This window comes from Ailuropoda melanoleuca, chromosome 13, assembly GCF_002007445.2.
Source record: "Ailuropoda melanoleuca isolate Jingjing chromosome 13, ASM200744v2, whole genome shotgun sequence".
Classification (NCBI taxonomy): Eukaryota; Metazoa; Chordata; class Mammalia; order Carnivora; family Ursidae; genus Ailuropoda; species Ailuropoda melanoleuca.
Window position 1 is genome coordinate 2,236,228 of NC_048230.1, and position 26,795 is coordinate 2,263,022.

Sequence of the window (26,795 nt, forward strand, 5' to 3'; positions counted from 1 at the left end):
GACAGAGATAGAGACAGCCAGCGAGAGAGGGAACACAAGCAGGGGGAGTGGGAGAGGAAGAAGCAGGCTCCTAGCGGAGGAGCCTGACGTGGGGCTCGATCCCATAACGCCAGGATCACGCCCTGAGCCGAAGGCAGACGCTTAACCGCTGTGCCACCCAGGCGCCCCTATTTTATTTTTTATTTAAGTAGGCTCTATGCCCAGCACAGAGCCCAATGCAGAGCCCTACATGTGGCTTGAACTCAGAACTCTGAGAACTAGACCTAAGCTGAAATCAAGAGTTGTGTGATTAACTGACAGAGCCACTCAGGTGCTCCTCTTTTTGATCACTGTTTAAAGTAAATTTATAACTTGGTATCATGGGGTTAAAATAGCTACATATGGCAACTATAACAAGTACAAATAACAAACACTGGAGGGGTTCAGTGGAAGATGTGGGCAGGTGGAAGAAAGGATCAATGAACTTGAAGAAAAGGTAGGAAAGCTGGATATCCACATGCAAAAGAATGAAGGTAGACATTTACCATACATACAGAAAAATTAAAATGAGTGGAAAACAAGAGCTAAAATTATAGAACTCTTAGANACTTAAGAGCTAAAATTATAGAACTCTTAGAAGAGGGGCACTTGGGTGGCTCAGTCGGTTAAGTGTCTGCCCTAAGCTCAGGTCATGATCTCAGTGTCCTGGGATGGAGCCCTGCTGGGCTCCCTGCTCAGTGGGAGCCTGCTTCTCCCTCTCCCTCTGCCCTTCCCCCCTGCTCATGCTCTCTCGTGCTCTTGCTCTCAAATAAATCTTACAACAAACAAACAAACAAACCAAAACTCTTAGAAGAAAATGGGCAAACCTTCATGATGTTGGATTTGGCAATGATATCTTAGGACAGCAAAACCACGATCAACAAAAGAAAATAGGGGGCACCTGGGTGGCACAGCGGTTAAGCGTCTGCCTTTGGCTCAGGGCGTGATCCCGGCGTTATGGGATCGAGCCCCACATCAGGCTCTTCCGCTATGAGCCTGCTTCTTCCTCTCCCACTCCCCCTGCTTGTGTTCCCTCTCTCGCTGGCTGTCTCTATCTCTGTCGAATGAATAAATAAATAAAACCTAAAAAAAAAAATGGTCTTATTTTTAAAGATTTTATTTATTTGACAGAACCAGCAGGGGGCGAGGGAGAAGCAGGCTCCCCGCAGAGCAGGGAGCCCAATGTGGGGCTCAATCCTAGGTCCCCGGGATCATGACCTGAGCTGAAGGCAGATGCTTAACCTACTGAGCCACCCAGGGGCCCCTAAACTGGTCTTAAAATGAAGAACTTACTGTGCATCAAAGGACACTATCAAGAGTGAAAAGACAGCCCATGGAATGGGAGAAAATATTTATAAATCATATATCTCATATCGATTAATATCCAGAACATATGAAGAACTCCAACAATTAAACAACGAAAAGAACTTAATTCAAAAATGGGCAAAGACTTAAGTGGACATTTCTGCAAAGAAGTTATACAAATGGCCAATAAGTACATGAAAAGATGCTCATCCTCACCCATCATTAGGTAAATGAAAATGAAAGCCACAGTAAGATACCACTCCACACCCATTAGAGTAGCTATTATAAAGACAGAATAAGTTTTGGTGAGGATGTGGAGAAAATGGAGCCTTTGTGCATTGCTGGTAGGAATGTATAATGTTGCAGCCACTGGGGGAAACAGTTTGGTGGTTCCTCAAAAAGTTAAATGTAGATGCACCATATGTCCCAACAATTCTAGTCCTAGGTATAGACCCAAAGGAACCAAAAGCAGGGACTTAGATACCTGTACAATATTCCTAGCAGCATTATTCACAACAGCCAAAAAATGGAAACAACCCATGTATTCATCAACAGATGAATGGATGGGGTGCCTGTCTGGCTCAGTCAGTAGAGTATCTGACTCTTGATCTCAGGGTCATGAGTTCAAGCCCCACTTGGGGCATACAGCTTAAAAAACAAACAAACATACAGATGAATGGATAAACAAAATGTGGCATATTCATATTTTTCACCCAAAAAAGGAACAAAGTTCTGATATGTACTACAACATGGAGGAGACTTGAAAATATTACGTTGAATGAGATAAGCCAGTCATAACAAAACACATATATGATTCCGATTATATAAGTTACTTAGAATAGACAATTCATAAAGACAGTAAAATAGAGGATATCAGGGGCTGACTGTGGGGGAAATGGGGAGTTCTATTGTTTAATGAGTACAGAGTGTCTGGGATGACGAAAAACTGGAAATAGTTGCGATGGTTGCACCATATTATGAGTGTACTTAATGCAAGTGAATTGTCAACTTAAAAATGGTTAAAATGATACCCCTTTTCCTAAAGAAAGGCAGACTGCCACATGCAGTGCCTCATTGGGCTGTGTCTAGAGTCTTGGAACCCTGACTACCCTACATTTTCCTGCAAATGGACCTTGAGAGCTGGTTCGGAGGTTCCAGTAGGGGAACGCAGCTACTCATGTACCCTTGACTGAAGAACAGCCCTCCTCCATCAGGGAAGATCGTCCTGTTTGGGCGCACAGCTTTGGAGGGACACACATGGAGTGGTGGAGGAGAAAGGAGACACCTGCCTTGCCAGCCAGATCAGCTGAGTCAACCGTGGTGATCACGTCAACCTAGGGTGAGAGACGTCACAGCCCGATTGCCCTCACATCCTAAAATGAAAAATTATATTTTACCACATATGAAGAACTCTTACAAAATTTTTTCACAATGAAATAATTGAAAAGGATTGCCCTCTACACTCAATTTTAATTTTGCTTTATTCCCCTTACTTTCTATCATACATTTCCAAGACATCTCATCATGTTTATAATTAAAAATGGAAATGATTACATGGCTTTTTAGCCTTTGGATGGGCCATAATGGAAGTTAGGTCTATTCCTTGTTTCTGTAGTGTTTTGGTTGTTTACCAGTCTTCGCTTTTTTTTTTTTTTTAAAGATTTTATTTATTTATTTGACAGAGATAGACACAGCCAGCGAGAGAGGGAACACAAGCAAGGGGGAGTAGGAGAGGAAGGCAGGCTCGTAGCGGAGGAGCCTGATGTGGGGCTCGATCCCATAACGCCGGGATCAACGCCCTGAGCCGAAGGCAGACGCTTAACCACTGTGCCACCCAGGCGCCCCCCAGTCTTTGCTTTTTGAATGGTTACCGCCCTAGAATACTATGGCAATGCTTTTTGGCTTTTGTCAAACCCTTTTCTTCCCTTGGCTGGCACCTCTTCCTCCTTTCCTGCTGGCTCAGGGACTTCTTTTGAAAGACATGTTTGACCCTGTGTGCCTTGCCCATCGCCATGGTTTTATCATGTGATCACGGTTTTATCACCCCCCGGCCCTTTGACCCCAAGGAGGTGAGTTATAATCTGAACTGAGCCATTTCTCTCCTGAGAAGCTAAGTAAGCGTCAGAAAATATTCCTAGGTAGCACTGGCTGAAAAACCACTTGGGGCTGAGGCCACCATTTTGGATCATTTATGGACTAATAAATCGGAAAGCCTGTGTTGACAGAGGCAGGATGGAGGAAGGTGCAGAGAAGTGAAGAAAACCCAGGAGGCCCTGAGAGGTCTTGGTTTCCCAGTTTCCTGAGTCTCATAATGTAGTAGTTTCACTGGCTCACAGGTAGCCCCTGAAAAGCCACACAAGTGCTCACCGGTTCAACATGTTCTCCAGATAAGAGATCTTGCCTACCTGTGGCCAGGGGACACACAGAAGGGAATTGGGGCCTATGACAGATAGGAACCCACTGGGCAGAGGTGAGCATTGCATTTGGTCAGGATGACAGCAAGGATCCTGAGAGTGAGCCCTGGAAAATCTTTCCTGGCCGAGCAGGACCCCGCTAGTTCTGGGAGCTTGGGGGGTGAATAAGGCTGAACCTGCAAGAAACCTAGTGGGACCTGGGCATCTTCCACTAGACCTGCCAACACCATTTGCTTCTTACAGCAGCATAGGGTAGAGATGAAGAATATGGATTCTGGAGCCACAAGGCTTGGGGCCAAATCCCAACTCTATCCTTTAATTATTCCTTGAGCATGTTCCTCTGTTCCTCAGTTTTCCCATCTATAAAATGGGGACTGAAACAGTGTCACAATTAGGATTAAATGAGTATAACACTTGTCTGTGTGTCTGAGAGTGCTATATGGGTGTTACTGCTGCTAAGATTATAGTTCTGGCACCTTCTCTCTGGTTCCCAGTATTTTCTTAGAGTCCTTAAAGACCCCCTTCCTGCCAAAATAGCACAAGAACTAATTGCCTTTCCTCAAATGATCTTTCTTTTTTTTACCCTCCCCTAGCGCTAAGGGCGTGTGTGGGGTTTGCTGCCCTCACTGTGGTGGAATATCTGAGAGATGACAGGTTCGGCCTCTACCAGATGACCTGTTAGAACTGAAATAAGCTCCCATCTCACACAGAGTGAAAACCAGTCTTTAGATAAAGTCCTACTTGATCTGGCCCCCGGTTCTGTGCCCTCATTTAGGGCCCTCCCCTGCCCCACCCTGCTGGGGCCCCACTAGCCTCCTTGCTGTTCTCAGTCATGCCACCTGCCCCCACCACTAGGGACACTGGGTATTTCCCGCACCTAAAACATTCCATTCCGGGTATCTCCATAGCTCCCTCTCTCCTCCCCTCCGAGTCTTAGCTCAAAAGTCACCTTCTTTGGAAAGGTCCACCTCACCTCCCTACTTAAGCCCAACCCCCTCCCCACCCTCATTCCTTTGTTTTTGCTTAAGTAATTTCTACCCCCAATGTGGGGCTCAAACTCATGAGCCAGAGATCAAGCGACACTCTTCACGGATGAAGCCAGCCGGGTGCCCGTACTGCCGTCTTTTAACAGGCTAGATTTACTGCTGGCCGCCTTGCTGACAATTGTCCCAGGGGCCTAGGCCAGGGACCGGTGGTAGCCTTAATACTCCGCAGCCGTTTGCCGAATGAGTGGGTGACAGCGTGCACGCTGATCTCGGTAAAAAAAGGCTTGGGGGGCATTAGTTGAATTCTGCTTGTGTCACTTACCATCTGTGATTTAACCTCTCTGAGCCTTAGTGTTCCCATCTGTAACTCGAGACCTACCTCTAATGAGTTCTTGGTGACAGTCAAGGGAGACAAGGTGCTGAGTGAGCCTCAGCTGCCATTTTCTTATTCTTTAAGGTCCTTTCATCCAAATCTATTTAAAGGAGTCTCTCGAGCCAATGCGATTGCAGTGAACGTTTTCATTTACTTTGAATTATAGGTCATTATAAATATTAACAAATAGGACTTAAAAAGGACACCCTCGAGTAGGTCAGACGAAAGTACAAAAATTGTGTGTGGGGCTGCAGTTTAAGGACGTTTTCTGCAGCCGCCACATGGTAGCAAAACGGTGTTAAGCAGTGCACGAGTCTGCGTCGACGACAGCCAGAGTCCATGCATCGGGGGTTCTCGGTCTGAGAACGAACGGCGGGACATGCACGGGCCGGGAGGCGCAGTTCCTCGCTCTTGCCGCTAGGGGTCAGGTGGTTACCGCTTCACGGTCGGAAGACGGGCCAGTCTGGGATTGGCTGGGGGTGGCGGTGGGAGGCGAGCGTGGAGGCGGCTGCAGCGCGCCGGCGGGCGACTTCCTGGTCGCAGACACCAGACTTTGGAACTACTTTTTGTCGGTGGTGGGGGAGGGGCGTGAAAGTTCCCGTCTTTCTGTGGGGCCGACAGACCAGGGGAAGATGCCAGTTTGAGGTCAAAGGCAGAGCTGATTACCGCAGCTTCCCGAAGAGCTTTAACAGAAACACATTCTGCAAGGGGTCAGGAGCAGAGCTGGGGTCCTGGTGAAGGTTCCCTCACTCCCGAGGGGCTTCCTCCCTAAGCGCCCCACCCTCCACTTGGGCTGGTGGTCCAGAAGATCCATCTCCCATCCTGTCCCCGTGGTCGGCTGGGACCATCTTTCAGGACCAAGTCTACCCTTGCACAGCCTAGGGCAGTACGGAGCCCTAAATGGGCTCCTTACACTAGCTGGGCCTCAGTTTCCCCGGTGTCTAAGGAGGAAGTTGTACGCGGTGAGACTCGCGGCCCCTTCTGGCCGTGCCATTCAGCATTTCAGTACCTTCACCGAGCAGCTCTGCAGCTCCTTTCCTAATGAGGCCCTCCAAGAGGCAAAGCTGGAAGGTACCCAGGGCTCACCGAGCCAGGAGGCCCCCCCAAAATAGGCCATCTGTCTGCTTAGTCCCCCAGAGGTTCCCCCATTCCAGCCTTGTGGAGAAAAGAGGAGCCTTTGCCTCAGCCCCCGTGAGGAGGAAGTCCTGACCCACAGACTCAGAGGCTGGGGAGGGATAGCTGAGTTCCAGGCCTGGGGGTGGGGACCTCTGGGGAAGCTCTAAGTGCATCAGTGATTTCAAAGCCATCTAGGGGATGAGGGAGCAGGACAGCGCTCTGGTCCCACCCCTGCATCACGCACCAGAGCTTCCCGAGTCTTCTGAATATATCTGCTGAGCCCTCCTCAGCCCAGGAGGGAGAGGACTGGGGAGTACTAGCTCTCCGACAACCAGAGCATGTGGCAGGCACGGGACCAGGGCCGAGGCCGAGGCCTGGTTTGCCCTTTCCCTGCTGTGTGACACTGACAAACTCCTCAGCCTGATCTGCTTCTTCATCTGTCAAATGAGGATGACAGACCCACCTCACAGAATTGTGAAAATCCATTAAGACAGTGCATGTAAACCCTTTACACAAAGCCACCTTAAAGACAGGAAAACCAAGGCTCCGTGACCAGCAAAGTTGCCAGGTGCTGTGTGGGGGCCGGAGTCCCGTTGTCCCTGCAGAATGGGAACAGGCTCATGGGCACTTGGTGGAATTCGCATCATCACCCTAGGCCTCAGATGGTGATGTGCTTTGTGTCTGCAGCAGGCAGGGCTGAGCCCCAGGCAGGCAGCTAACAGGAGCCCAGCACCTTCCTTCCCTTGAAGTGTGGTGTCCAGAGCTTGGCGCTGGGGCTGGGGCTGGGCCTGGGCCTGGGCCTGAGGCAGGGGCCAGGAAGCCTGGCCGGGAGGGCAGGGAGGCCTCACTCAGGTGGGTCGCTTTCCCTCTCTGGGCCTCTGTGTTCCATTAGTGCAGTGCTGGGGCAAACAGAAATTCCCTGGTTCTGCATTTGTTCATATAGCAGCCTTGAAGGCCCCTTGGTAGGCAGGAAAAACTTGGGGCTTCACACCTGGGCCCCAAAATTCTGCCCTCAACCCGACTCAGGGTGCCAGGCCCACCAGGCAGGGTGTGTCTCTCAAGCTCCTGGAGGTAGGAGCCAGCCTCACAGGCCTTCTCAAAAAGGAGGCCCTGGACTGCCACCCAGCACTCCTGAAAGGGACATCCGTGGCCACAGTAGGGCCAGGATGTGTGGGCATTCACCTGGACCCCTTACTCCCCAGCCCTGAACTCAGAAGGGGGGTGGATGAAGGGAAGAAGAAGGTGGAGATGAGGACTTTTTGCTTCTTTTCATGAGGAAAAGTGTGTGTGTGGGAAACCCTCTTCTTGATTACAGCTGACCTCATGCTTGAGCTGGTAAGAATGAGAGGAAGATCCATCCTCCAAGTTTCTTGGAAGGAGAAAGACTAAAGGTGGGAGTACTTGGTCTGAGGACTGAACTTGACCCTGCCCCAACATCCGATTCACCACAGTGCTCCATCGCCTCCCCCAAAGCTATGAGCTGGGGCTAGCCTGGCAGGCCAGGGGTGGGTGACATCACCTCAAGGCCCCACTCCTGTCCTAACACACTCTGTCTCCAGAGTGAGACCCCAAGTCTTGCACAGCGACCCGAGCCCAATCACTATACTTCCCCCCTAGGCTTTTATAGGTCATTCCCGCTGCACACATTGCCCTTCCCCTTTGTCTGCCCAGAAACTCCACTCACCCCTCAAGGCCTTGCTGAAGCATCACCTCCTCCAGGAAGCCCTCCCTGCCTCCCAGCAGAGTCAGAGTCCATGGCACTCACAGGTATGTCAGCCTGGCCTTGGTATTCCTCACTCCCTGTTGTAATGGTTTGTTTTTAGCTCCTTGATTAGACAAGGAGGATTAGAGGGCAGGCCCTGGGTCTCATTCATCTCCGAGGGCTCGTGCAATCACTGAGTGAAGTGCTTGCCAATTGCCCATGTTCAGTGAGAGCCTATAGGAACTTTACCACTCCTTGCTCTCGGGTCAGCTTTTCTCCAGCTGCCCAGTAAGGCCAGCGAGGACCGGATGTAGTAAGAACCTCCTTTGGGGAATACTTTCCCAAGTCTCCTTCCCCCCATGCCCCTCTCCCTAATGTCCCTCTCTGGAGTTCTCACTGGCCCTGCCAAGGCGCCCCTGCACTCCTGTTCTCTCAGCTTGGGGTCCCTGTGCCTCACTGCTGACCTCCACTAGGGCCCTCAGCCCCCGAGACAGCCCCATTCCCTTCCCTGGGGTGGGTGCTGAGGCCACGGTCCTCTCCCATCTCCTGCCCTCTTGGGCCTCAGGGGCTGAAAGCGGGCCCAGCTGGCCTTGCTGTCCCTGGAGTGGCTGAGCCCGCCACGGCCTCTGAGCAGCGGCCCGGTGTCCGAGCAGGCGTCCTGGATCTCCCGCAAGATGAGGGCCGAGGCCCTTGGTGGTGGCTGAGGAGGCCCGGGGCCAGGCGGGTGCCGGGCCAGGAGACGGGCAGGGGCGGGTGCGGCGGCAGGTGGGGGCTGGTCAGTCGCTGAGCACGGCCCCCGGGAGCTCGCTGGTGAGCGTGTGCCAGCGCTCTATCCGCTTGTCCTTGTTCTTCAGGCAGTCAAACCAGTGCTTCAGGCGCTCGCCCTTAGCGTTGATGCCCAGAACCACGCCGCCTGCACGAAGGGAGCCGAGCGGGGAGCCAGGGACACAGTGACTCCAGGGGCCCCAGGGGCAGGTGCTCCTGTAAGACCAACCCCAACACCACCCTCTCCGGATTCTGCGCTCCCGGGCTGTACTCTCCACCCTGCCCCCCGGGCTCTGAGGGGGGCCCAGGTCCGACCACCACCACGGCCCACCACAGCCCACCACGCCACATTCAGCCTGCCCCCTTCCGCCGCCTGGCCAGGGCCCGGGATCCCGTCCTTCCCCTTTCCGGGACCAGAGCAATGCTGGGGGTGAAGGGCAACGTCACGTGTTAGGGGCCAAGGGCAGCCAGGAGGCCGACGGGAATTCAGGGCCACAGGGGCTCAGAGTCCAGCCCAAAGCACTGGCCACCCTCACCTCTCAGCCCGGTTCCACCACAGCCTGCTGGGTGACCCTGCCAGGCCTCTTGCCCTCTCTGGGCCTAGCTAGTCCTCTGTCACATGAGTCAGTCTGGTTAAGGTCTGAGGCCTCCTGGGGAAAGCCGGGGCCATAGAGGCCAGGGAGGAGGAGGGGCTGTGGCCTGGATTCAGGGCCGCTGCCCTCTGTGAACCCAGAACAGGCCATGTGGTCAAACAGCATTCTCACTGGGTGCTCTTACCAATGAAATCGTTGGATTTTCCAATGTCATAATCCCAAACAGTGACTTCCAGGGTCTTCTTGGCCAGGTCCCCATGCTTAATCTCATAACAGAACTCCTGGTGGTCAGAAGAAGAGAGTCAGGGCCAACACCACAGGGCCTGGAACTTGGCCAGTGGCCACGAAGGCTGTGAGGTGTGGTGAGCGGAGGCATGAATGAAGGGAGAGAGGGTGGGAGGGACGGACGGACGGGAGGGGGGGTGTCAGTGCTCGGTGGGGGATGAGGGCAGATTCTCACCCATTCCACCCACTTCTGCCTGAGAACCTGGCTGGGGTCCTCAGGGTCCCCTGCCCTCCAACCGACCTGCGCCTCTGTCACTGAAGCTGCTGCCCCCAGATCTCCGAGAGCTTCTTGTTGTGGACCAGCACACACGTGCTGGCCTCCTGTGCCTGACGTCTCTCGGGGCTGCTCTGCCCGCCACTCCCTTCTTGGTGAAACTCTCTTCCACAGGCTCCCGGGATGATCTGACATCTGGTATCCCCTTCACTCTCTGGAAGCATCTCCTTAGTCTCCTCTGCCTTCTCCTCAGTCGTTCAGGCTCTTCCCTAGGCCCCTCTGTGCCTCTCCAGATGCCCCCTGGGTGAGGACCTGGGTATCCCCCTGGACCAGGTCTTCTCAAGGCCCTGGGTACCTCACATTCTCACATCCCACCCAGCGCTTCCCCCCTCTGGCTTGCAGCTCCCCTCTTGATGCTGGGTCCCCCCATTCCACCTCCACATCCTGGGTGGCCACGTCCTATCAGTCTGATCCTCGGAAGAGCTTTCCGGCTGCCCTGCCCCTCCATCTGTACCGCCTCAGCCTGGTTCGGCCTGGCCTGTCTCTCCCCTGCCCCCATGGCTGGGGGCTCTCCTGGGGGCCCCTCCCAGACCTCAGTTCCCACAGCAGCCCTTGGAAAAATCAGTCCTCCGGGCCCCCTGCCCTGGGGGAGAGCAAGCAGCTTCCCAGCAGCTTTGCCAGCCCCTGTACCTCGTTGAATTCGGGGTTCAGGGTCTTCTTCTTTACTGCTGTCTTATGTTTAGATTTCTTGTCCACATCTGGCTTCAGGTATCTGGAATCATAACCAACAAATGGGCAGGGGTGGGGAGAAGCTGCGGGCCCGGCTGGAGGAGCAGGGCTTTGAAGAGCTGCTCGTTCCCCGGGCCTCCTGTTCCTACTCAGCAGAGGACCCCCGGTGGCAAAGGTTAGCGGTCAGCGCAGCGGGAGAAGCAAGTGGTTCCTTCGTCACCTAGACTTCTGTCCACGCCCATTTCTGAAGTCAACCACAGAGTCCCCTTCTCTCCTAGAGGTTTTTCCTTGTTTCTGGAAGTCAAATTTTCATAAAGCTTTCATTTCCCACCAGAAAAACATTTTTAGCAGAGTTGGTCCCTTGTTAGAGATTTTCCTCTTTTAAGTAGCAGGTTTACTGACATATAATTCACATGCTATGAAAATCATCTTTCTCAAGTATGTCAGTTATCGTCTAGAACTCTATAAATACTATCTGCAGTATATAACGCATTCGTATATCCCATCGCCTCCACCTCGCTGGAGCTCGCCTGCAGGGAGAGGGGAGCCTGGCCTGTGAGCCAGCTCGTCTAGAGGCGTGAGCTCCTTGGACTCTGATGTCAAAGAGCTTTCATCAGGCTCAGAGAGGTAGAGGGACTTGCCCAAGGCCACACAGCTGCTCAGCACAGGGCTGGTACTCAGAAGCCAGGACAGGAATTCCTTTGCAGAACTTCTTACCCTGTCCCTGAATAGACACTTGAGTGATAACTGTCCCGCCTCTGCCCAGGGTGCTTTGGGGGTGGGGACTACCCCCGTCTCACCATCAGCTTCCTGGCACCCTGCGGGGGGCTCAGTATATGGGTCTGTCAGCCAACATCTGCTGAAGGAATGGCTGAATTCCTAGAAGTGCAGCGACCCACCCAAAGGCGCCCATGTATCCAGCTTCTCGCTTCATTGTGCCCGCCTGTCCTCGGACACGGCCGTACAGATGACACACAGCGCCCTCAGCAGCGCTGAGGAGCGCTGCCTTAAAGCCTCGCTGGTTTGCACAGACCTCCTGAACATCAGCCTTGGCCACATACGGAGGGTGTCTCCTCGGGCAAGGGAAACAAACGCAAAAAATAAACGACTGGGACTACGCCGAAATCAAAAGCTTTTGCACAGCACACGAAACCATCCACAAAATGAAAAGATAATTTACTGAATGGGAGAAAATATTTGCAAATGATTTATCTGACAAGGGGTTAATACCCGAAACATATAAAGAACTTATACAACTCAACACCAAAAACCCCCAAATAATCTGATTTAGAAATGGGCAGGGAACCTGAAAAGACATTCTTCTAAAGAGACATACAGATGACCGACAGATGCATGAAACCAATAATCAACAGGGCAATGCAAATCAAACCACGACGGGACAGTGCCCGCACCGGTCAGAATGCCTAGTATCAAAAAGACAAGACGGAAGTGTTGGTGAAGATGTGGAGAAAGGATGGGGCGCCTGGGGGGCTCAGTCGGTTAAGCAGCTGCCTTCAGCTCAGATCACGAACCCACGGTTCTGCGATCGGGCCCCGTGTCAGGCTCCCTGCTTGAGGGGAGCCTGCTTCTCCCTCTCCCTCTGCCTGCTGCTCTCCCAGCTTATGTTCTCTCTGTCCAATGAATAAATAAAATCTTCAAAAAATAAAAAAGATGTGAAGAAGAGGGAACCCCCATGCACTGCTGGTGGGAATGTAAACTGGTGCAGCCACCGTGGAAAACAGTGTGGAGGTTCCTCAAAAGATTAAAAATAGAAATACCAAATTCCATTACTGGGTATTTACCCAAAGAAAATGAAAACACTAATTCAAAAAGATATATATACCCCTCTGTTTACTGAAGCATTATATATACTAGCCAAATTATGGAAGCAACCCAAGTGTCCACTGATAGATGAATGGATAAGGAAGTTGTGGTGTGTGTGTATATATGTGTGTGTGTGTGTGTGTACATATATGTATCTATCCATATCCGTACACACACACAATAGAATATTAACCATAAAATAGAATGAGATCTTGCCATTTGTGGCAACATGAATGGACCTAGAGGGTGTTATGCTAAGTGAAATAAGTCAGAAAGACAAATACCGTATGATTTCACTATATATGAAATCTAAAAAACAAAGCAAATGAACAAAAAAACAGAATCATCCTCAAAAACAGAGACCAATCTGGTGGTTGCCAGAAGGGAAGGAGAGGAAGGGGAGGGGATAGGCGAAGCAGGTTAAGAGAATTAAGAGGTATAAACTTCCAGTTATTAAAATAAAAATCCCTGCTGGTTTGAAAGGCAGAAAGTGGTATCTAATTCTTGATTTTTTAGCTGTGATTTTTATTACATAAATAACACTAGTTCATTATAAAAACACTACAAAATATGTACGGAAGAAAGTTGGAGGTGGGAGAGAGAAATGAAGACATAGATCCACACAAAAACCTGTTCTTCAGCTGCTTATGCAGTCTCCAGTAACTGGAAACTCACAAAAACCAATAGGAAACACTTAACAAAATGGCAGGAAGCACTGATAGGCAATAACACCTAGCAATAATTACTTTAAATCTAAATGGTCTAAATGCTCCAGTCAAATGACAGAGGGTGACAGAATGGATAACAAAGACTAGACCCATATATATGCTTTCTACACGATACTCAGTTCAGACTTAAAGACACAGACTGAAAATGAAGGGATGGAAAAAGATATGCCATGCAAATGGAACCAGGGGTGAGGATGAACAGGGCGGGAGGGGGGAGGTTAGGTAGCAATACTTACTTACAACAGACAAAATGGATTTTAAAACAAAGAGACAAGGACATTATAAAATGAGGAGATCAGTCCAACAAGAAAATATGAGTTATAAATATCTATGCGTCCAACACTGTAGCACCTAAATACATAAAACAAATATGAACAGACGTAAGGAACAAAACTGACAGTAACATAATAATAGTAGGTGACTAATACCCCAATTACATCAATGGATAGATCATCCAGGCAGAAAATCAATAAGGAACCAGTGTATTTGAATGCACATTAGACTAGATGGACTTAACAGATATGTACAGAGCTTTCCATCCAAAAATAACACAACACATATTCTTTTCAGGTACAGATGGAACATTCTCCAGGACTGATCACCTGTTAGGCCACAAAACAAATCTCTACCTTTAAGGGGTACCTGGGTGGCTCAGTTGGTTAGGCCTCTACTATTGATTTTGCCTCAGGTCATGATCCCAGAGTTGTGAGATTGAGCCCCATGTCAGGCTCCATGCTTAGCTTGGGATTCTCTATCACTCTCTCTACCCCTCTCCTGCTTTCTCTCTCTCTCAAACCTAAAAAAATATATTTAAAAAACTCTACATTTAAGAAGACTGAAATCATATCAAGCATTTTTTCCAACCACAACAGGATGAAACTAGAAATCAAAAGAAAAAAACTGGAAAAACCACAAACACATGGAGGATAAACAACATACTACTAAACAGCCAATGGGTCAACAAGAAATTGAAGAGAAAATTAAAAAATATATGGAGACAAGTGAAAATGAAAACGCAATGGTTCATAATTTTTGGGATGCAGCAAAAGTAGTTCTGAGAGGAAAATGTATGGTGATACAGTCCTACCTCAAGAAACAAGAAAAATCTCAAATAAACAATCTAAACTTACACCTAAAGGAACTAGAAAAAGAACAATAAACAAGGCCCAAAGTTAAAAGAAGGAAATAATAGAGATCAGAGTAGAAATAAATGAAATAAAGACTTAAAAACAGGAAAAATACAAAAAAGGGGGATACCAATGAAACCAAGAGCTCATTCTTTATTTTTTATTTTTTTTATTTTTTAAAGATTTTATTTATTTATTTATTTGAGAGAGAGTGAGAGACAGCACAAGTGGGGTGAGGGGCAGAGGAAGAAGCAGACACACCAGTGAGCAGGGAGCCTGATGTGGGGCTCGATCCCAGGACTCCAGGATCATGACCTGAGCCGAAGGCAGACGCTTACCTGACTGAGCCACCCAGGTGCCCCAAGAGTGGGTTCTTTAAAAAAAAAAAAAACAAAATTGATAAACTTTCAACCAGACTGATCAAGATAAAAAGAGAGGACCCAAGTAAATAAAGTCAGAAATGAAAAAGAACAACTGACAACACAGAGATACAAATGATTGTTAGAGACTAATATGGAAAATTACATGCCAACAAATTAGACAACCTTGAAGAAATGAATACATTTATAGAAACATACAATCTTCTAAAACTAATGAAAAGAAATAGAAAATCTGAACAGACTCATTACTAGTAATGAAATTGAATCAGCAATCAAAAAAACCCAACAAACAAAAGTCCAGGACCAGATGGATTTGCAGGTGAATTCTACCAAACATTTAAAGAAGAGTTAATGCCTATTCTCTTTAAACTATTCCAAAAAAATGGAAGAGAAAGGAAAGCTTCCCAATACATTCTATGAGCACACTATTAGCCTGATACCACCACCAGACAAAGACACTACAAAAGGGCACCTGGGTGGCTCAGTCATTAAGCATCTGCCTTTGGCTCAGGTCATGATCCCAGGGTCCTGGGATCGAGCCCCTCATCGGGCTCCCTGCTTGGTGGGAAGCCTGCTTCTCCCTCTCCCAATCCCCCTGCTTGTGTTCTCTCTCTCGCTGTCTCTCTCTCTGTCCAATAAATAAATAAAATCTTAATAAAAAAAAAGACACTACAAAAAAGAAAGAAGGAGAGAAAGAAAGAGAGAGAGAGGGAAGGAGGGAGAACAGACGAACTACGGGTCAACATGAACAGAGATGCAAAAATCCTTAAGGAAATACTAGCAAACCACATTCAACAATATATTAAAAAGATCATTCACTATGATCAAGTGGGATTTATTCCAGACATGCAAGGATGGTTCAATACCCACAAACCAACATGATAGACCACATTAATAAAATGGAAGATAAACATTACATGATCATCTCAATAGATGCAGAAAAAGCATCTGACAAAATTCAACATCCATTCATGATAAAAACTCTCAACAAAGTTGGTTTAGAGGGAACATATCTGAACATAATAGAGGCCACATATGACAAACCCACAGCGAACATCATACTTGGTAAAAACCTGAGAGCCTTTCTTCTTAATCAGGAACAAAACAAGGACAACCGTCACTTTTATTCAATATACCACTAGAAGTCCTGGCCACAGCAATTAGATAAGAAATAAAAAAGCATCCATATTGGCAAGGAAGGAGTAAAACTGTCACTACTTAGCAGATGACATGATACTATACATAGAAAACTCTAATGAGTCCACGAAAGAAGTGCTAGAAAAAATGAATTCAGTAAAGTTGCAGGATACATAATTAATATACTGCAATCCGTTGCATTTCCATGCACTAATAATGAATTAGCAGAAAGAGAAACTAAGAAAACAATTCCAGGGCCACCTGGGTGGCTCAGTCCTGATTTCAGCTCTGGTCATGATCTCAGGTTGTGAGACTGAGCTCATGTCACCGGATTGTGCTGGGCGTGGAGCCTGCTTGAGACTCTCTCTCTCCTTCTCCCTCTGCCCCTCCCCCTGACTCTCTCTCTCTAAAAAAAAGAAAAAGAAAAAAAAGAGAAAAAAATTCCATTTATAATTACACCAAAAAGGATAAAATACCTAGGAATAAACTTAACCAAGGAGGTGAAAGACCTGTACTCTGAAAGCTATAAATCGTTGATGATAAAAATTGAAGGTGACACTAATAGAAAGATACATCATGCAAGGATTGGAAGAATTAATATTGATAAAATGTCCATTCGACCCAAAGCAATCTACAGATTCAGTACAATCCCTATCAAAATACCAAATACATTTTTCACAGAACTAGAACAAATAATTCTAAAATTTGTATAGAACCACAAAAGACCCCAAATACCCCAAAGCAATCTTGAGAAAGAAGAACAAAGCTGGAGGCATCACACTCCCAGATTTCAAGACTTACTACAAAGCTGTAGTAATCAAAATGGTACTGGGGTGCCTGGGTGGCTCAGTGGGTTAAGTGTCCGACTCTTGATTTTGGCTCAGGTCATGAACTTGGGGTTGTTAAGATTGAGCCCCATGATGGGCTCTGTGCTGGGTGTGGAGCCTGCTTGGGATTTTCTCTCTCCCTCTCCCTCCCCCCTGCTCACACTGTCTCTCTAAAACAAACAAACAAACAAAATGGTACTGGTACAAAAATAGGCACATACGTCAATGGAACGGAATAGAGAGCCCAGAAATAAACCCATGCTTATGTGGTCAATTAACATACAACAAAGGAGGCAAGAATATACAATGGGGAAAAGACAGTGTCTTCAATAAATGGTGCTGAGTAAACCGGACCACGTCTTTTTTTACACTATATACAAAAATAAATTCAAAATGGATTAAAGATTTGAACATAAGACCTGGTTAGTTTTATGGTTATAAAACTCCTATAGGAAAATATAAGCAGCAATCTCTCTGACATTAGCCTTAGCAACAGTGTTCTAGATATGTCTCTTCAGGCAAGGGAAACAGAAGCAAAAATAAGCTATTGAGACTACATCAAAATATAAAGCTTTTGTGCAGCAATGGAAACCATTAACAAAATGAAAAGAAACCTACCGATCGAGAGAAGATATCTGCAAATGATATATCCATTTTCGGGGTTAATACCCAAAATATATAAGGAACTTATGCAACTCAATACCAAAAATATCTGATTAAAAAGTGGGCAGAATGGACCGTTTTTTTCAAAGAAGACATACAGCTGGCTCTCAGACACATGGAAAGATGCTCACCATCACTTGGCATCAGGGAAATGCAAATCACAGCCCCAAGGAGATAGCACCTCACGCCTGTCAGAATGGCTAGTATCAGAAAGACAAGAAGTAACAAGGACTGACAAGGATATGGAGAAAAAGGAACCTTCATGCATGGTCAGGAATGTAAATTGGAGCAGCCACTGTGGAAAACTGTCTGCAGGATCTTCAAAACAACACCGAGGGGACTGGCGCCCGGGGGGGCTCAGTCGGTTAAGCGTCCTACTACTGATTTCGGCTCAGGTCATGATCTCAGGGTGGTGAGATGGAGCCCCGCATCAGGCCCCTGTTGGGCATGGAGTCTGCTTAAGATTCTCTCTCTTGCCCTCTCCCCCACCCAACACGTGTGTGTGTGAGTGTGTGTGTGTGTGTGTGTGTGTGCGTGTGCTCGCACTGCATGCACTCTCTCTCTCTCTCTAAAAAGAAAAAAAATACTAAAGGGAGTGGGAAATACAGGCTTCCAGTTATAAAATGAACAAGTCATGGGAAGAAGAGGTGCTGCACAGGGAATGTAGTCAGTGGTACCGCGAGTGTTGCATGGCGACAGCTGGGAGCTACGTTTGTGGCAAGAACAGCATAGTGTATACACTTATTGTACACCCGAAGCTAACGTAACACTGCCCCCTACCCTTCAGTAATAAATAAGCAGTAGAATGGAAAAAAGGAATAGTGTACGATCCAGTAATTCCACTACTGGGTATTTATCCAAAGAAAATGAACATGCTAATTCCCAACGATAGACACACCTCCGCGTTTACTGCAGCGTTATTTACAACAGCCAAGACGCGGCCAGATGAGTGGATTAGGAAGATGGGAGACACACACAGGAATATTCCTTAGCCTGAAAACCAACGAGCTCTTGCCATCTGTAACAACATGGATGGAGCTACACACAGTATGATGGTAAATGAAACAGTCAGATGCAGAAAGACAAGTACCGTATGATTTCACTTGTATGTGGAACCCAAAGAGTGAAACAGGGACACCTGTGTGGCTCAGTTGGTTGAGTGTCTGCCTCTTGATTTCGGTGCAGGTCATGATCTCAGGGTCGTGAGACTGAGCCCCACATCAGGCTCTGCGCTCAGCGGGGAGTCTGCTAGAGATCCTCTCTCTCCCTCTCCCCCTCCCCCCACTTGTACTCTCTCTCTAAATAAGTAAATAAATAAAAAAATCTTTAAAAAAGAATAAAACAAATGAGCAAACAAAGCAGAAACAGACCCATAAACACGGAGAACAAACTGGTGGTTGCCAGAGTGGAGGGAGGAGGTGGGCAGGGTGGGTGAAGGCGGGTGGGAGGCATGGGCTTCCAGGTGTGGGTGACTAAGTCCCGGGGATGAAAGGCACAGCACAGTGGTGCCGTACCAGTGTATGGGGACAGGTCGGCTACCCTCGTGGGGAGCAGGGCCAGTGTATAGAGCGCTCCAGCTACGACGCTGTACACCTGAAACTAACGCAACGCTGTAAGCCAACTATACTCAAAAAAGAAAAAAAAGGAAAGGAAACTCAGAGGCTCTTCAACATGAAGTGAACTGAGCAACAACTTGTGGCTTCTGTGTGATAACATGTGCTATCTTGGCCATAACCACGTGGGTGAATCTCCAACGCATTATGCTATATGAAAGAAGCTAGATTCGAAAGGCAACACACGGGAAGTTTGCCTTTATAAGAAAGTCTGGAAAGGGCAAAACTATTGGGACAGAAAACAAATGGGTGGTTGCCTGGGGCTGGGGGAGCTTTTGGGGTGATAGCAGCATTCTGTATGTTGACTGTGGTGATGGTAACAAGATTGTATATATCAGCTGAACTCTGGAAGGGGAGAAACTTACAATGTGTAAATTCTATCTCAATAAACCTGACTTTTAGGGGCGCCTGGGTGGCTCAGCCGGTTAGGCATCTGCCTTCGGCTCAGATCGTGATCTCGGGGTCCTGGGATCAAGCCTCACATTGGGCTCTCAGCTCGGCCGGGAGCCTGCTTCTCCCTCTCCCTCTGCTTCTTCCCCTGCTTGTGCCCCTTCTCCGTCAGGTGGATAAAGAAGAGCTTTAAAATTAATAAATAAATACAAACATACATACATACATAAATAAAATCTTAAAAAAACAACAACAAACCTGACTTTTAACCCAGCATAGGACCCTGGAATTCCTGTCAAGCTGGCAGGTGGACACTGAGCCAGATTTTAAAATCTCACCGCCATTTTGGCTTTGGATTATCTTTCCTTCTGTATACGGAACTCTGGCATCATAAGTACAAGTGCAGACACTTTGTTGCCCTCCCCGGTCCCTTCCCCTCCCTCCGTCGCTCCCTCCCCAGAGACCCACCGCTACTGTGACAGTCTCTGCAGGTCTGAGATACACAAATGTACAGAACGGTATCACACTGTGTGCACTGCTCTGAAGTTTGCTTTTGGGATCAGCATGTTTGGCTAGCTGTCCATGTTAATTTACCTAGTCCTACCGTATCCGTTGTAACTGCACAGTACTATGTTATACGCATATGCCGCATTTTATGAATCGAGTCCTCTGCTGACGAACTCTTGCCCGTGTACCATGAAGGGCAGTGCTGCAGTGCACATGGGTCTCCAGGATACAAACCCGCAGGGGAAATAATGCAGCCAGAGGGTACGCACACTGGCCTCGTTGACTGGTTATCAGCGACTTTCCCTCCAATGGTTATAAAGAGTCTCCTTCTGATCTTCGGAACGGTTACGGCATGGCCTCTCACAGTGGCATCTAATCCACTGGAAATCACGGTGTTGCTAATGGTTGGTGTGGGGACCCAATTCACTGCATTTTCATGTGGAAAACCACTAGTCCCTGTGCCATGTATGGGGGAACAGCCTTCCCCCAATGACCCTGGGCCTGGTGGCATTGGATTTTTAAAAAATAGCAGCTCTACTAAAATACGACTCCCATATCGTAGAATACACCCTTTTAAAGAACACAGTTGAATGGTGTTTGGTCCACTCACAGAGCCGTGCAACTCTTACAATCAATTCTAGAACATTTCATCCCCTCAGAAAGAAATCCGGTTACTCCCCATTCTCCCCACCTCCTCCCCCAGCCCCTGGCAACTACAAATCGAATCTGCTTTTTGCCTCTATGGATTTACCTTTTTTGAACTTTCATATAAATCAAATTATACAAGGTGTGGTCTTTTGTGTTTGGTTTCTTTCAGTTAGCATAATCTTGTAATCATCTTTTCAAAGTTCATAGATGTTATAGCATGAATTAGTACTTCACTCCTTTCAAAAAAAAGTTCTTTTTAAGAGAGAGAGTGAGCACGCTGGGGGGTGGAGGGGAGGGAGAAAGAGAATCTCAAGCAGGCTCCACACCCAGAGCGGACCCTGACGTGGGGCTTGACCTCACGACCCTCAGATCATGACCTGAGCTGAAATCAAGAGTTGGACATTTAACTGAGCGAGCCACCCAGGCGCCCCTTCACTCTTTTTTATAGCTAATAATATTCCATTGTATGGATATGGCCCAATTTGTTTCCCCATTCATCAGTTGATGGACATTTAGGTGGGTTTCCTTTTGTCTGCTGTGAATAAGGCTGCTATGAACATGCATGTCCAAGTGTTTGTGTGGACATGTGTTTCTCTCGGGTGTGTACCTGGGATGGAATTGCTAGGTTACATGGTAACTCCGTGTGTAGCTTTTGAGGAACTGCCAGACTGTTTTCCAAAGTGGCTGCACCATTTTTGTGATAGGATTTTATTTACTTCTTTACTTAAAAATAAAATCTTTAAAAATAAATAGTCTCAACACCCAACAAGGGCCTCGAACCCACAGCCCCGAGATCAAGAATCACTTGCTCCATCAACTGAGCCAGCCAGGTGCCCCTGTAACAGGATTTTAAAATGGAAATGGAACAGCGGCCACTGGGAATGGTAGCCCCAGAGTCGTGCCGTGCGGTAGCCTCGGCCTCCCACGGGGCTCCTCACCGTCCCCTCAGACCAGCCTCACCCCTGCGTCTGTGTCTCAGCTCCTCTATCCCTCCACCTGAGCAGAACACCTCCTTTCTGCTGAGCCAAACTCCTCCACATGTCCCACCCTTCGAGAAAAGTCTCACAGTGAACAGACTAACATCCATCTTGTATTTGCAGAAGGCCCAGAGCACTGATGGTGCTCCCTGGCCGCCTGCTTCCTTCCAACCCGAAGGGCCACCAGCTCTTGCCTTCCCCTCACAGCGAGGACCACGGCCTAGTCCGGGCCCATGTTGCCTCGCACGGCCCCGACTTAGGGTTTCTCTCCAGCACCGCGAGTGGCTGGGAGGGCTGGGTGGACCCTGAGCAGCACCCGAGGCACCGGCACAGGACTGGGCGCACACGGGCGGCACTACGTCCTGGTGGGGCTTCTTCACTGGCTCTCTGGTCCGGCCCAGGCCCACCCCTTCTGCCAACCTGCTAGTGGCCCCGCCGGGGGTCACAGTCAAGGGAGGTCTGAATGCAGAGTCAGGAGAGAACGACTCTCTCGGCGTGACCTGGGAAGCCACTCAAGGTTCACAACCTCAGTTTCCTCATCTGTGAAATGGGGCTGGCCCGACTTAACCCACAGTGTTGCCAAGGGAGTAGTGCAGAGGCGCCGCCCCCGCCGTCAGTGCTTGCTACACTGAACTCCTGTCCTCTGAGCTGAACGGGGCAGGAGACAGCTGGCCTGGGCCACACACTCACGTCTTCACGTAGGGGTCCGAGTAGCCGTTGGCGTCCATGGCAGCCAGGTGGGCGCAGCGCACGATGCCGACCAGCAGGCCCTGCTTCTGTGAGCTGTACTTGAGGGAGATCAGGATCCGGCCCCGCTCCTCCAGGGACTTGTCTTCAGTCTTGTCCACCTGTTGGGCAGGAAGAACTTGGCTATCCTCACTGCTCCCACACCCTCCCTCAGCCACGGGCTACTGAGGCGGTCTGCTGGCCCAGGCGATGGTGAGGGGTCACCTTGGCCTCAGCCCCCTGAAAGTGCTTCCTGGAGCCCCCCTGGGGAGCACCCGGAAGACAGAGCTCCCAAGGGGAGCAGGAGGGCAAGCAGGGGCTGTCCAGGCCTCAGGGATCAGACCTCAGCTATAGGTGGCCCCCTCCGCCCCCTGCCCCAACTAGCCTGAGATTTCCCGTTCCTTACCCTCCTGAGATCACTGTTCACTGTCAGCTCCTGGAACGCCTCCTCCTCACCCTCTGTCCACCTGGACACCTCCAGCTAGAACCCCCAGGGCCCCTCCTTAGGCCTCTCTGCCAGGCTCCTGTCACTGAAGTCCCAGCCATGTCGCTTTGCCCATGACGGTCCTCTGCTTGTCACTAAAGTGATGTCCCATGTGGCTCCTCAGAGGCAGGGGCCATACCCACACCTCTCTGGAGATGGGGCTCCTCTGAGGCCCAGTAAGGGCCACCCTCCCCAACTTGCACACCCAGAGCAGACAGGACTAACCGATCCCTGCGTTTACTCTGAGCTCACCTTTCAGTGCTGGGAGGCCATTATTAATGGACCGGACTAGGCATGCGAGACTGAACAGTCCGCCACTCTGGCCCAGGGCTTGGTGCAGGATGGCCTCGCTCAACAGCGATCCTGTGCTTGTTTGCGTGAGGTGTGAGAATGAAACAATATAAACGAGCAGGAGTATTTTCAGCCATCTTTCTGGGGGTGGGACATTATACATCAGGTTGTTTCACAGGGGACCCATCGAACCGGGGATCGTTCAGTACTCACTGAGAATGACTAACGTTCACACGTTACGTAAAATCTAAAAGGTACCATCAAAATGTGTCTGTACCGCCAGAGCAGTCATCCTGGACTGCGCTCCTGCGGTCACCGCATGTCTCTGAGTCCAGAGTGATGAGCTGCTAGCAAATTCGAGCAAGGCACCCCCACCCAGCCACGTGCACGCACACACGCGTGCACACGCATTCCACATCCTTGAAAACACGCCCACGTGCGCTTCCACAGGCAGACCCACCCTCGCGCACACACCCCCGCGCGCTCACGTCCCCACACAGCTGTTTGTTATGCAGGGTTCAAAACTCCAACAGAACTGTGGTAAGAGCTGATGGTGCCTTTTACAAGTGACATGGATCATTGGGAAAAACCGGGTTTCGGTTAGTGACTAATAAAACAAAAAAGGTTATACCCATCATACAAATGTCTGTGATAGGAAAGAATGTGACAAGGGAATAAAATTTGATCAAATTATGCAAAAAGGCAGAGCTGGGATCTTGGCCTCAGGCTGACTTGTTGCCAGGGCTTGACTCGGGCCAGCCTGCACAGGCATTTGTCCCAGCGCCCAGGCCCCACTAGGGAGGGACGGGTTTGCCACTGGGCTCTGTCCTCTTGAGCTTTCCCCTCGCCCAGGGCTCTAGGGGGGGAAATGTCCTAAAAGGGGATTGCCTTCAGTGCCCTGAACACTGGGCTGCTGGCAGGTTTCAGGACCCTGGGGCCTCCTGGCCGATGCCTCCCAGCCCTTCTGAGCAGGGTGACGGCCAGGCCTCCAAGAGGTGGGAAAGAGGAGAGGGGAAGGGGGGAGGGAGGAGGGGGAGAGAGGAGACACAGATGGACAGAGTTTGGGTGGGTTCAGCTGCTGTAGACAACAGGGGGCAAGATAGGTTTTGACATTATTTTCTAACAACTGAAATTTCCAGGGAAGAATTATTTTCTGTCTCCTCTAGGTAGCTCACAGGCACCTCATACCTGTCACGTTCCAGTTGAGCTCCGGAGCAACCCCAGTGGCTCCTCCCATGGCCCTCCACACCACAGTGAGGGACCCCTCAGCTTTCCAGTTGCTCGCCCCCCACGTCTGGGAATGCTTGAGCTGCCAGCGCACCCAACCGGGATCCCGCACTTCTCCCGCTCCGCTGGGGCTCCGGCGCAGGCTGGTCAGGCTCGTCCCCTCACAGCCCTCCCCACGCTCAGCCTCCTCTCCCTCCCAGCCTGCACCTGGTGAGCCTCTTGGAACAGATGCCCTTGCCCCTGCCTGGCATTCCCCAGTGGCCCGCCTCACTCCCACCTCCCTCACCTCCCAGCCTCTGATCTCACCTCCTAGGACCCGGTCCCACCCTGCTCCCTGGCCCACACAGCGGGCGTCTTGTCTATGCCTCCACCAGACTTGGTACCTGCTGTTCCCTCTGCCAGGAGCATCCCCCGAACCTCCATCGAAACCACTGAGCTCTCCGCCTTTCCTTTGTGACCCTCATCACCGTCTAACACAGGCTCTGCTGAGGTCATCCACCTTTTTTGGAGTCCGTCTGCTGCCCAAGCTCCACGAGGGCAGGCATTTTGGTCTGTTCCCCCAGCACCTGAAGCTGTGCAGGGCACAGAGTGGGTGCTCCCGGCGCGGAGGGCGCTGGACAGCCCGCAGAGCCCCGCCCCTGCTCACCGGCAGCTGCTTCTCCAGGCAGACGCTGAACGTCTTGGTGTGGTTGGCTTTCAGCTTCTTCAGGGGCACGCGCGTCTCCCCGATGAACTCATTGTGGCGGAATTTGTCCTCATCGCACACGGAGATCCTGGAGGGCGGGAGGCAAGGCCCGCTCTTCAGACACACACGGACGCTCCCACACGTCCGTAGTCAGCGGGTAGTCAGCCGCGGTTTGCGGGCGGTGGGCGGGGACATGGGCGGGGCGGGCCCTGCAGGTGAGGCGGGGTGGGGTGTGGGGAAGCAGGGAGTCTGGGGCCCTCACCCACCGCAGGGTCTTTCGAATCATGTCTTCGTCCGTGATCCCGTAGTAAGTGAGGGTCTCATTCCACGTGGGGTTCAGAGTGTTTCGGAGAGTTTTCGTTCTGAGTTTATTTGCCTGGTGAGAGCAGAAAAGATGCTCTGAGCATCTGGGAGCTCAAGCGGCAGAATAACGGCCCCAAAGACCGCCCCGCCCGTCCCGGGAAACTGAATATGCCAACGGGAATTAAGGTTGTTAATCGGCTGACTTTTTTCATTTTTTTAATAAGATTTTGTTTATTTATTTGACAGAGCAAGCACCAGCAGACAGAGGGAGAGGGAGAAGCAGTATTCCTGATGAGCAAGGAGACCAACGCAGAACTCGATCCCAGGACCCTGGGATCATGACGGGAGCTGAGGGCGGATGCTTAACTGACTGAGCCACCCAGGCGCCCTTTGCTGACTTTAAAATATGGTGATTATCCAGGTGATCTGGGCAGGCCCCACGCAATGTGATTACAGCACCCTTGAACGCAGAAGAGGGAAGTAGGAGAGAAGTGTCAGAGGGACACGTAAGGAGGGCAGAAGTCCCAGGTGGACGCTGGCGTGGAAGATGGAGGAAGGGGACGAGAGCCAAGGCATGTGGGCGGCCTCTAGGTGCTGGAAAAGGACGGGAATCGCTTCTCCCCAGGGACCCCAGAATGGACTGCGGCCCTGTCGCGCTGCACCTGCCCCGTGTGGGAGCTGTGCCAGCCTCCAGCCCGCAGCACCGGTGGACAGGAAGCGCATGTTGCAAGCTGCTAAAAGCTGGTGGTAATGGGCCGCTGCGGCTCTCGGAACCTCAACCCAAAGGCTCGCCGCCCCCAGGCCCCTAGCATGTACTCAGGGCACAGGTGCTGCAGGAGGGGCTGGGGCTGCTGGGGGCCGGGCTGGGGGGCTGGCTGCTCTCCCACACAGCTCCTTGCCTTTGCGCAGTCCGTGCCCCGTCCCTGGAATGCTGCCTCTCCCAGAAACTGCCTGTGGGGGTGGTGTGTCCAAGCCGCCACGCTGCCTCCCCTCCTTCCCCGCGCTTCTCTAGCTCTGGGCCTTGGGCTCCTCACCGCCTGGCTCTGAGGTCAGACAGGCCTGCGTCCTGATCCCGACTCCACCCCTCGCCTAAGCTCTGTGCAGCCCAGCGGGTTCCTTACCCTCTGGGAGCGTCAGGCTCCCCACTGCCAAAAAGGGCATAATCATGCCTCTTTCTCAGTGTGGCTTTCAGAAGCCTGCTTTTTAGAAACCACTGCCCTGTGTGGGAAATCCTGTCTGCGTGGTGAGGTCCCTATGACTCGGCCTTCCGGTACTGCCGACTCTGGGTCCCATGAGTCCAGGGACTCACAGCCACTGAGCTCCTGAGCTGGGACACTGCGCTGGTCACGCTGCCCTCAGCCCTCAGCCCTGGGGGTCCTACGTGCAACAGGAGGGCCTCGAGGGCTGGAGCGGTGGGCAGCGGCCCTAGGCAGAGGTGGTTGGCCACGGCCCTCACTTCCTGGGGACGGAGTCCTCGCCTCTGTTGGGTGGTCCTCCTGGATTGGGGGGAGCCTCGGCCCTTGCACTCTGGCCCAGAGGGTTTGGGCCTCAGACTCAACTCGGGCCGCAGCAGCCCGGGGCGCCTCAGCCTGGGGCAGGACTGCTCAGTTGGCCTAGAAGAGTCGGTGGCAAGGGAGGCCCTCTGCCCAGGACAGCATTCCCGTTACAGACTCTTCTCACCAGGCCACTTGAAGGCCAGGAGGTAATTCCCCAGCCCCTGGTTTCTTAGAAAGAGGCCGGGAGGAGAACACCAGCCAC

The 26,795-nt window shown here is 50.5% G+C and overlaps 1 protein-coding gene across 1 annotated transcript in view; it reads right to left on the reverse strand.

Annotated features, from left to right (window-relative positions):
- Positions 1-5,222: 5,222 nt before the first annotated feature.
- The window catches only part of DOC2B (double C2 domain beta), a 33,350-nt gene continuing 11,777 nt past the window's right edge, over positions 5,223-26,795 (reverse strand). The window contains exons 5-10 of the mRNA XM_011223427.3: positions 25,001-25,110; positions 24,696-24,822; positions 22,012-22,169; positions 10,462-10,543; positions 9,457-9,553; positions 5,223-8,827 (exon numbers count right to left, since the gene is read on the reverse strand). Of these exons, the coding sequence (XP_011221729.1) occupies positions 8,691-8,827; positions 9,457-9,553; positions 10,462-10,543; positions 22,012-22,169; positions 24,696-24,822; positions 25,001-25,110 (711 nt within the window). The 3' untranslated portion in view covers positions 5,223-8,690. The remainder of the gene's footprint in view (positions 8,828-9,456; positions 9,554-10,461; positions 10,544-22,011; positions 22,170-24,695; positions 24,823-25,000; positions 25,111-26,795) is intronic.